Source organism: Sinocyclocheilus grahami, unplaced genomic scaffold (genome assembly GCF_001515645.1).
Source record: "Sinocyclocheilus grahami isolate Dianchi unplaced genomic scaffold, SAMN03320097.WGS_v1.1 scaffold57.1, whole genome shotgun sequence".
In the NCBI taxonomy this organism is placed as follows: Eukaryota; Metazoa; Chordata; class Actinopteri; order Cypriniformes; family Cyprinidae; genus Sinocyclocheilus; species Sinocyclocheilus grahami.
Genome location: NW_015505236.1, coordinates 3,315,197 through 3,326,606, shown reverse-complemented (window position 1 = coordinate 3,326,606; position 11,410 = coordinate 3,315,197). Strand labels below are relative to the sequence as shown.

The following is an 11,410-nucleotide window of genomic DNA, read 5'->3' as shown; positions in this document are numbered from 1 at the left end:
GTCACGAGCCGCAGGGTTTAATTTGGATTTGTCTGTGCATGTTTTTTTTACTCTCATAGATTTTGTTACCATTGCCATGCATTATACGACTGATAGACTGCAACGGCTGGACTTAAAAATCATTATTTGTGTTCTACTGAAGAAACAAAGTCACCTACATCTTGGATGCCCTGGGGGTAAGCAGATAAACATCAAATTTTCATTTTTGGGTGAACTATCCCTTTAAATCCTGTTCGTTTAGATTGAGTGATGACAGGTCATCTGTAATTTCTGAAATCTTCTCCTGCTATGATTGGATCAACCAGGAAGCAGTAGTATTGCTAAAAGGCTTTTTTATGTGCACTTATTAGCACATTATTTTTTACTTTGTTTTACAACTACATACTCTTGCATGGTGAGAACAAGTTTATTATAGCTCAAGACATTTATCTGATCAAATTTTTGCAGCAGACCGCAAAAAGAGAGTAATTTCTGGTCACACAGTTTGAAGGATTGACTGAAAGTGGCAGCAGCTTTATTGCTTTATTTAAATTCTAAGTCTGTATTCAGATTCTAAGATAATATAAATTTTAACCTCATTGAGCAAACTCAATGCGAGGGTTAATTAAGTGATTGATGGTTGTTCAGATCTATGCAATTGCACATATTGCTTTAAACTTGGGATTTCACATTTTCATTCTCTTAAACAAATTATTTCCTCACTTTCTCTCTTTCTGCAACTTGTGTGTGAATGTGTGTGTTAGATTAGTTTATATGTCTTAGATTTATCCAATAAAGCCTTATTTATATTGAAAAGAGAAGTATCTTGTGTTTTGTGCTCACAAGTTAATGTCTTAAACTGCCGATCTTGTTACTATGCTAATTAATAGTGTTTTCACTATATTTTGGATATAAATATCCATTGCAGAATTGATGTCATACGGCTCGTTCAATGACTCGCTGGCCGTCTCAGTGATCAGCCGTAAAACAGTGATTCTGTCCTAATTCCCTTACATATTATTGGTGGAGTTCCCTTTAAAATCTTAAATGATTCCCTTTGAGCTAAATTGACCTGTTTCCCATACTTATATATAAAAAAATCCTACAGTGGTGTGTTTTGCATTTCTCGTACCCTGTTCAGCGAAACTCAGAAACTGAGAAACAACTCAAGGAAGTTGGACATAGTGTTGTATTAGAGATAAAAAATTATATAAATACTGTTTGGTTTCTCGCACAAACCGATCGTTTCGTGTCTTATGACATCAATGTGACGTCACGAGCCGCAGGGTTTAGTTTGGATTTGTCTGTGCACGTTTTTGTCACCATTGCCATGCATTATACGACTGATAGACTGCAACGGCTGGACTTAAAAATCATTATTTGTGTTCTACTGAAGAAACAAAGTCACCTACATCTTGGATGCCCTGGGGGTAAGCAGATAAACATCAAATTTTCATTTTTGGGTGAACTATCCCTTTAAATCCTGTTCGTTTAGATTGAGTGATGACAGGTCATCTGTAATTTCTGAAATCTTCTCCTGCTATGATTGGATCAACCAGGAAGCAGTAGTATTGCTAAAAGGCTTTTTTATGTGCACTTATTAGCACATTATTTTTTACTTTGTTTTACAACTACATACTCTTGCATGGTGAGAACAAGTTTATTATAGCTCAAGACATTTATCTGATCAAATTTTTGCAGCAGACCGCAAAAAGAGAGTAATTTCTGGTCACACAGTTTGAAGGATTGACTGAAAGTGGCAGCAGCTTTATTGCTTTATTTAAATTCTAAGTCTGTATTCAGATTCTAAGACTTTTAGTGTTTGTGTCATTTCTATGTCAAGCTGTACATGTGAAAAAATGTAGTTTATTTGGTTATTATTATTATCATTTGATAAGTTATGCACTGTTTTCCCAAAGTGGAGATACAATAAAATATATCTACATTAAAATACATTAAGGTGAATCTGTCCCAGCAGTGCACTTGTTTCTATTAGAAGAAATGGCTGCTTATGCAATTCTGGTAAATGGCTGGTAGATAAAAATAATGCCTCCAGGTACAATGAGCAGCTGAGGAAATAAGAGTTCAGATAATCTCTTTTTCAAATCAAAAGAGGTCAGTGAGTGTCTGTCTGCCAACAGCAAAATATTCAATGAAAACCAGTATAATTCTAAACACTCTCTTATATCTGTGGCCAATAGAAAAGGTAGTAGAATGCTGTTGTTTGGTTAAAAGGTGATATTATGAATTGAAAAGGTTTGAGTACCAAACCCAAGCTTTCTGAAACTGCAATGCCCACAGACTCAATCCAGATAATGAAGGCCATTAAAGCTGTGAAGAATAATACAAAAGATGGGGAGAGGCTGAACAAACTTCTCCAGAGGGGAATATTTTGGACTTATGCTCTCAAAGCAAGGTCTCAGTAAAGATTTGAACATTATTCTTTTTTATGAACTCCAATATCCCAATTTTCTCCACATTTTCAGTTGTAAGGGGCTCTCTGAGGAGTTCATTGTGATCACAATATCCTCAATTATGTTTAAACTTCTGTTGGTTTTAAACTACATTACCCATAATTCAACTGAAGCAATTAAGGTAATAACTTGCACTAGGCAAATTTGTTCATTTGATGTAAATCACACCTTGTAACTGATGTGATTTACCGGTGGATGGTGTTGGCAGGAACACTGTGGTGGTAAGTAATTAAAAGCTTTTGATTTCACACTTTTAATTATCTCCAGAAATACAGCCCTGTTTGAAACCAAATGTATTGTAGCCTATAGGTTTGAGAAAAGCCTAAATGAAAAAAGGAGCCGTTTTCTTATCTTTACCTTAGGGAAGAAACCGTGAACCATCACATTTAATAGGATTCTGCAAATGATGTGCTTGTGAGAAAACACACACACACACACACACACACACAATTGGGCTGTGCTCTGCTCTTTGCAACCAGACAAATAGGTTGTGAACATTTATACATATATTTTTCTCTAATTTCTTATTGCCCTCAGTAAAAATGGTTGTCTCTTGATGGAAGAGATCTAAATTAAAATTTTAAGAAACAGTTGGATTCATGAACACAAAGTCAAGGGACACAAATATAATTGTATCTTCATTTTACACACGGCAGATCACCCAGTTTCATAAGACTTGTGCGTATGTCACATGAGGTTTTGATTAGTGGCTTCCTATCCTGTGCAGTGATGGTCTGACCTGTCAGCTGTCACTGACAGACTACTCATTATGTTGAGTCATTTATATTCTGCAGTCCTGCCAAAATAAGGAAATGTTGACTAAAATATATTTTAGGTTCACTTCAGTTGTAAGGGGCTCTCTGAGGAGTTCATTGTGATCACAATATCCTCAATTATGTTTAAACTTCTGTTGGTTTTAAACTACATTACCCATAATTCAACTGAAGCAATTAAGGTAATAACTTGCACTAGGCAAATTTGTTCATTTGATGTAAATCACACCTGGTAACTGATGTGAATTACCGGTCGATGGTGTTGGCAGGAACACTGTGGTGGTAAGTAATTAAAAGCTTTTGATTTCACACTTTTAATTATCTCCAGAAATACAGCCCTGTTTGAAACCAAATGTATTGTAGCCTATAGGTTTGAGAAAAGCCTAAATGAAAAAAGGAGCCGTTTTCTTATCTTTACCTTAGGGAAGAAACCCTGAACCATCACATTTAATAGGATTCTGCAAATGATGTGCCTGTGAGAAAACACACACACACACACACACACACACACAAAATTGGGCTGTGCTCTGCTCTTTGCAACCAGACAAATAGGTTGTGAACATTTATACATATATTTTTCTCTAATTTCTTATTGCCCTCAGTAAAAATGGTTGTCTCTTGATGGAAGAGATCTAAATTAAAATGTTAAGAAACAGTTGGATTCATGAACACAAAGTCAAGGGACACAAATATAATTGTATCTTCATTTTACACACGGCAGTTCACCCAGTTTCATAAGACTTGTGCGTATGTCACATGAGGTTTTGATTAGTGGCTTCCTATCCTGTGCAGTGATGGTCTGACCTGTCAGCTGTCACTGACAGACTACTCATTATGTTGAGTCATTTATATTCTGCAGTCCTGCCAAAATAAGGAAATGTTGACTAAAATATATTTTAGGTTCACGATGAGGGATTTGAATTAGTTCCTAAATCATTTAACAGTCAGGTCATTATATTGTGTTTTATGCAAACATGGATAAATATCCTCAAGTGTGTTATTGTAAAACATGCAATTAATGCTATTAAGATTTTACTATAACTGAAAATTGAGTGTTTTTGGCTCTAGGCTGTATTTACACTATAGGTCAGGTAGGCTAAATACCATGAACAAATCTAAAATGAGAGAACATTTGCCTAAGCGTGCACCCAGTTTCATAAGACTTGTATGTCACATGAGCAAGGTTTTGACAAATGGCTCCCGTCCTGAGTAGTGATGGTCTGACCTGTCAGCTGTCACTGACAGACTACTCATTATGTTGAGTCATTTATATTCTGCAGTCCTGCCAAAATAAGGAAATGTTGACTAAAATATATTTTAGGTTCACGATGAGGGATTTGAATTAGTTCCTAAATCATTTAACAGTCAGGTCATTATATTGTGTTTTATGCAAACATGGATAAATATCCTCAAGTGTGTTATTGTAAAACATGCAATTAATGCTATTAAGATTTTACTGCATTGATTATAACTGAAAATTGAGTGTTTTTGGCTCTAGGCTGTATTTACACTATAGGTCAGGTAGGCTAAATACCATGAACAAATCTAAAATGAGAGAACATTTGCCTAAGAAATCTTTAAAGGGATGCTCCACCCCAGAATGAAAATTTTGTTATTAATCACTTACCCCCATGTCGTTCCAAACCCCTAAAAGCTTCGTTCGTCTTCGGAACACAATTTAAGATATTTTGGATGAAAACAGCTTGTGACTGTCCGATTGACTGCCAAGTAAATTACACTGTCAAGGTCCAGAAAAGTATGAAAGACATCGTCAGAATAGTCTATCTGCCATCAGTGGTTCAACCGTAACGTTATGAAGCGACGAGAATACTTTTTGTATGCGAAGAAAACAAAAATAACGACTTTATTCAACAATTCGTCTCCTCTGTGTCTCTCCGCATCACCGTAGCGCTATTTTGGAGAATATCCGCTGAATGCAAGCAGCGTACTCTATTCTGTGTCAGCCGCAACACAAGGATACGTTTTCTACGTGTATTTACGCTTTGATTTGAACGAAAACAGCGCATCTGTGCAGCGCGGCTGATGCAGAGAGACACAGATTTGATGAATTGTTGAATAAAGTCGTTATTTTCGTTTTCTTCGCGTACAAAAAGTATTCTCGTCGCTTCATAATGTTACGGTTGAACCACTGATGGCAGATGGACTATTCCGACGATGTCTTTCATACTTTTCTGGACCTTGACAGTATAATTTACTTGGCCGTCAATCGGACAGTCACAAGCATCCCGGTTTTCATCCAAAATATCTTAAATTGTGTTCCGAAGACGAACAAAGCTTTTACGGGTTTGGAACGACATGGAGGTAAGTGATTAATGACAGAATTTTCATTTTGGGGTGGAGTATCCCTTTAAGTCTTGAATGACCATCCAGAATATTTCCATTATACAGATACACAATGCTAATAGGAAATTAAAAATACAATTTATGTCAAACACAATTTAACAGAAAATGCTGTTTTGATCTGGTCAATGGTTTGCACAATCTCAACATCAGACAAACAAATAAATTAATTAATGATTAATTTTCAAATTGTTTGTCATAAATCAACATCTCAGGAAAATGTTATGGGGTTTCAAATCAAAATATGGCTTCCTGTTATGAAACGGGACATAATTTCATACATGTCCACTGTAGAGGACACCAGGACTAAAATCATGTTTATTATACATTTTTGGGAGACAAAAGAATTGAATAGGAAAACAAATTATATATCAATATTCTTATGAAATATTAGATATTATTATGAAAATCTGGCCAATTACTACTCCCATTATTACACTTCTTTTTTTTGGAAAACCAGTTTATGGAATTTTTACACACATATTGCATAAAGCAAAATGGTATATCAAATCATTTTGTTATATGTTTTATAACATAGTTGAGAACCATCCTTATATAAAGTTAGTTATAAAAAAACTAAAACCTAAAAATTTATTGGAAATTTAAAAAAAATTCCCATTGTTTTTGCCTTTTCATGTCTACTCTTGTCATTCTTATGAAATATTAGATATTTTTATGAAAATCTGGCCAATTACTACTCCCATTATTACACTTCTTTTTTTTTGGAAAACCAGTTTATGGAATTTTTACACACATATTGCATAAAGCAAAATGGTATATCAAATAATTTTGTTATATGTTTTATAACATAGTTGAGAACCATCCTTATATAAAGTTAGTTATAAAAAAACTAAAACCTAAAAATTTATTGGAGATTTTAAAAAAATTCCCATTGTTTTTGCCTTTTCATGTCTACTCTTGTCATTTTATTTTTAGAAAAACTGAGTCCTGGGCTGCGTTCAGCCCCGACAAAAACGGTGCAAAACGTTTTTTAAACAGAAACAGTGATGCGTTGAACACACTGTTCTGATGACGCAAGAGTTGCAACTATGGCAGCTGAGAAGGCTGTTCTTTGTGTTCTTTTTGAAGAATTTTCGGAGCCTAAACAATGTAATGACATGAAAAAAAATACTAAATTCACAAAGCTTTTTATTTCTGGTTCTCAGGAGGATAGGTAAGTAACGAGGAGAATAACAACGTGCAGTAAACGGTAAAACATTTGCACTACAAACCAGTGTGTTCATAATTAAGATAATACATTCAAATAATATGATAAGACACACCAACTTTCAATATCAAGCAGCAAAACGAACTGTTTTGTTCAGCTAAAAATAGCTGGACGGAGTGGACGCAGATGAGACCGGAAGCCAGACCCATAGAAATTACAAATGGCCGCGCCCATTTTTACGACAAGAAAAAGGTGGATAGACTAAATAGAATTCAAAAGATTCCACTTGAAAACGCCAGTGAACGAATCTTTGTGGTGAACTGATTCAAAATATTCGAGTCACTGGAATGAATCAAAATCTCTACCACGAGCAGGCAGTAAAGTGCGGGTGGAGCGAGCGCACCACGAGTCTCCGGAGCAAGGCTCTCCATCCAATCAGCGCGAGGGGGATGTTTTATAGCTGCTGCGTGCGCTTCACTTTTACTCACTGCAAAGGCGACTGATCCACTGAACCATCAACAAGTAAGGTAAGTCATTATGAAGCATTCATTTTATATTAAAAGGCTAACTTTCTAGTCTTTTTTATCATTTATTTTGAAACCACTGAAAAGGGTAAATGCAATAAGTTCGTAAATGTAATTAGTTCTGGGAAGTGCTGGGGATTTGTCTTGACTTTATGTGGTCATGTAATGCGTTTGACATAATGCTGCATTATTTTAATGTCTTATGTAGTTCTCCAGACGGCGACTCTTTGTTTCACTTCAGCGTTTCTTTTCTCGTATTCAGTCATTTTTTAAGCAGGGCATTTACCAAGACTAGCCTCGTACAGTGTACAGTAGGCTATAGTAGTCTTGTTTTTGCCACGTACATTTTCAGTAGCCTATGAGTTTACTAGTAGCACAGCTGTCGTCTTTACCAATAACAGTGAGAGAAGAGAGAGAGCTTGAGATGAAATATGATATCCAGCCTTGTCTTTTTTGTTTCTTTTTAATAGTTCGCTCAAATAGTGAAAAGATTTACCTCAGAAAAAAACACCTCCTATCAGAAACATGAATGTCTAGTGCACTCTTCCTTCTGATAACAATTTAGTTGAAGCAATATGAATATTCACAATTGATTAAAGTTCAATGTTTTCAAGCTAAATTGTCTGTTGTTGACACATATTTGGCTTTTAAGTTCATGTAAGTTTAAAAAAGGAGACAAATGGCAAGTTTGTATTCAGGTATATGATTAACTCCTACATCTCATTCGATTATGCTAAAATAAAACCGGTTTTGTTTCAATTATACAAATGTTGATGTTTTTAATGCTAAAGAAAACCTGCCAGGTATGAGTTACCAACGTTCTAACATTTTAAAATTTTGGTTACGTTATTTTTTCAGTTGTATGTGTGGTTTCTATTGGATATTTTTAAAAAGGTCTTCTGTGACATTATCTAACTGCGACCAAAATGCAACGTGCTGTGCTTGCTGGAGCTGAACTGTCACAATCTCACTGTCTTTCGCAACATACCTTGATAGATGAACCATGTACTTGCATCCTATTGGATTCTAAACTTGGCATGTGGTTTTTAGCATCCATCACAATAATCAGCTTCTGTTACTGAGCTGCTGCTGAACCAGCAATCAATCCTGAGCTGTGTTGCTTATTTCTCACTGTATATTGCCAGTGAATTAATCTTTTATTTTGACATTTTCAAGATGATGCATTTCACATGTCTTGAGTGCTGCCTGTGACAAAGTTTCACTGTAAAGAATGGAAGTCGCGTCACTGCAGAATGTGTTCAGCATATTAATATTATCTACCTGCCTTATGGCCACTTGTAAAATGAGTTGATGTCTCAGCAGAGGGGGTTTTGACAAAGTACAAGCTATCTGTGTAGACTGGTTCCTCAAAGGGCAGTTGTCATCTGATTGATCGGCACAATGTAAGGAGTTCACTGTCATGATCTGTTCTCGATTAAAGTGTTCCTCTCCCTTCTTGTAAGTTTAGAAACCTAAAATGAAAATTTTGACGTTTTCCACATCCTCATGTTGTTCTGACAAAGTTTTATTTTCATTCTTCATGACACAAAAAACACAGAATCTAAGCTGCTCTGAGCTTTGTTTGAATAATCGATTATAATTTAATCATATTTTTCAGAAGACTTGAAATATAGTTGTCACTGACAACTTTTACGATACCTCTGAAGCTTTTTTTGTCCTTTTTTGAGTTTGTCAGTAATTCCTTGTGTGAAAAGAACAACTGGGATATTCTGCCTATTGCCTCTTTTGTATTTCACTGATGGGGAAAATTCAGCTTCATTTTTTTGTTCTATCATTAGAGTTTCTAATAGCCATCAATGAGCATTGTGTTGCTATGGAGCAAATGAGAAATTTTTTGTCCTTTTTTGAGTTTGTCAGTAATTCCTTGTGTGAAAAGAACAACTGGGATATTCTGCCTATTGCCTCTTTAGTATTTCACTGATGGGGAAAATTCAGCTTCATTTTTTTGTTCTATCATTAGAGTTTCTAATAGCCATCAATGAGCATTGTGTTGCTATGGAGCAAATGAGAAATTGATTTTTGTTTTAATAAATCAGTTCTTTCTCATATAATGAGATTAGCATAACACATGTATTAATCTGAAAGATAATGAGACTTAAATAATATTGTTTTGTCATGGTTGGAGCCATTTCAGGTTTAGAGCACTATGTGATATGATGTTGCTTTGCCTGTTACAAAGGATATCTTAAAGTAGTTCACCAAAAATGAAAATTCTGTCACCATTTACTCACCCCCATGTTCTTTTAATGTTCTGCAGAAGAAAGAAACTCGTACAGATTCAGAATGACGAAAGGTTGAGAAAATGATGATAGAAAGTTAATTTTTGCTTGAACCATGCCTTTTAAAGCCACCTTTAATTCATATTTAAATGTATCAAATATCAATTAATGTTACTTCACGTTAACGCCTGTTTGTATGGGTGATTCTTCTGTTCTCCTTTCATTCTTGCAGTTTCCAGACTTGGCAGGAGGGATGTTAAGTGAATGGAGCCCTCTTCACATCCTCCTTCTGCTTTTAGCTTCTAATTAAAACTTGGCTGTAGAACATTTCCCTCTCAAATGTTTAATTGCCTTTCAGATGTTGATGGACTCGTTTGGATTCTCTTCAGACACTTTCAATGACTTCAAACACCTGAAAATTATAAATCACTACTCCACATGTGCTTACAGGGCGTTAATAAGGAAAAACTCCCACTGTTGGAATGACACCGTGACCTGTAATGTTTATTCATTAATTTTTATTATTTTTTTTTTCATTATGACTTGGATTAACAATGACTGCCCTTGAACTGTAGAGCATTCAGAACGTAAGAAGCTGGACATGACTTTCCCTGGAGGGGCTCATGTGTCAAGGAAAGTCTTCATTCATCATGGCTGTCCCCTTTTCTTGAGATTCATTTTAACTGTGATTTGTTTGAGTGCAATGGGTTTTGCGTGTCCCAAGAGTTGCCACTGCTCCGAGAGGAATGGCTTAACCGTAGTGCAGTGTTCCTCTCGCAACCTAGAAGAGATTCCCTCCAACCTTCCTCACGATACTGTCTCGCTTCTTCTATCCTCCAATCACATCACCAAAATCCCAAACCAGGCTTTTAAAAACCTTCCATGGCTCCAAGAGCTGGACTTGTCACGGAATGCCATTGAAACCGTGGATGCTGGTGCTTTTCAAGGTGTCACGGAGAGCTTGCGGGTGCTCGACCTGTCCCATAATCACATGCAAAGCGTCCCTAAGGAGGCCTTCGCTCGGCTGCATGCCAAGATCAGCCTGTCCAACAACCCGTGGCACTGTGAGTGCACCCTTCAGGAGGTGTTGCGTGAACTCAGGCTGGATCCCGAGACTGTGAACGAGGTGAGCTGCCACACCTCTGTTCAGGAAGAGTACGCGGGCAAGCCTGTCATTCAAGTCTTGGATTCGGGCATAAACTTTTGTAACTTCCACCATAAAACTACTGATGTGGCCATGTTTGTCACCATGTTTGGTTGGTTCACGATGGTTATCGCTTATGTCGTCTATTATGTACGGCATAACCAGGAAGATGCCAGGAGGCATCTGGAGTACCTCAAGTCTCTGCCAAGTAGCTCCCAAATTAGTAAGGACTTTGACACAATCAGCACTGTTCTCTAGCATCAATCAGTGCAGTGTAGGAGTGAATGTGTTTGGCACATTGATGATGGCACAACAGCAAGCCTTATAAGGGAGAGTGGGGTAAGATGTGTAATTTAGTCAGTTTGTCCTCAAGTCAATTGAGTCATTGAGAAACTCACATTTGCTAGGCACAAATCAAATCCAAACTATTATTTTTCTGCACATTATTGACATTTTCATATGAAAATATTTAGTTTTCTGAACATTTTAATTTAAGTATTTTATTATAATAGTATTTTGCAAAAAAATGCAAAGCTTACCAAATGCCAAACATGCATGAGATGTAACTTTTATCTATTTATTTGCTTTGATATTAAATTCATTTTATCTGCTGCAGAAAATTTACTTTGACATGCAAACCCACACTTTAGTATTAAAAAGCAACTCTTCTACAATATGCAGCTGCCTGAGAGAGAGTGAGAGAGAGTCCTTCAATTCAATAGATTATAAGAATGACAGATTAGCCAC

General features: G+C 36.2%; 1 protein-coding gene across 1 annotated transcript; it reads left to right on the top strand.

Moving 5' to 3' along the window:
* The first annotated feature begins 7,249 nt into the window (after positions 1–7,249).
* Positions 7,250–11,096, top strand: LOC107584166 (leucine-rich repeat-containing protein 3-like). Its single transcript, XM_016270669.1, has 2 exons — positions 7,250–7,282; positions 9,752–11,096. The coding sequence occupies exon 2, from the start codon at positions 10,121–10,123 to the stop codon at positions 10,919–10,921; it is 801 nt and encodes a 266-aa protein (XP_016126155.1). The 5' UTR covers positions 7,250–7,282; positions 9,752–10,120; the 3' UTR covers positions 10,922–11,096.
* The last annotated feature ends 314 nt before the right edge of the window (positions 11,097–11,410 follow it).

What these genes read in the sequence shown, in the direction of transcription:
- LOC107584166 (XM_016270669.1), top strand. Translation starts at nt 10,121, where the DNA reads ATGACTTTCCCTGGAGGGGCTCATGTGTCAAGGAAAGTCTTCATTCAT.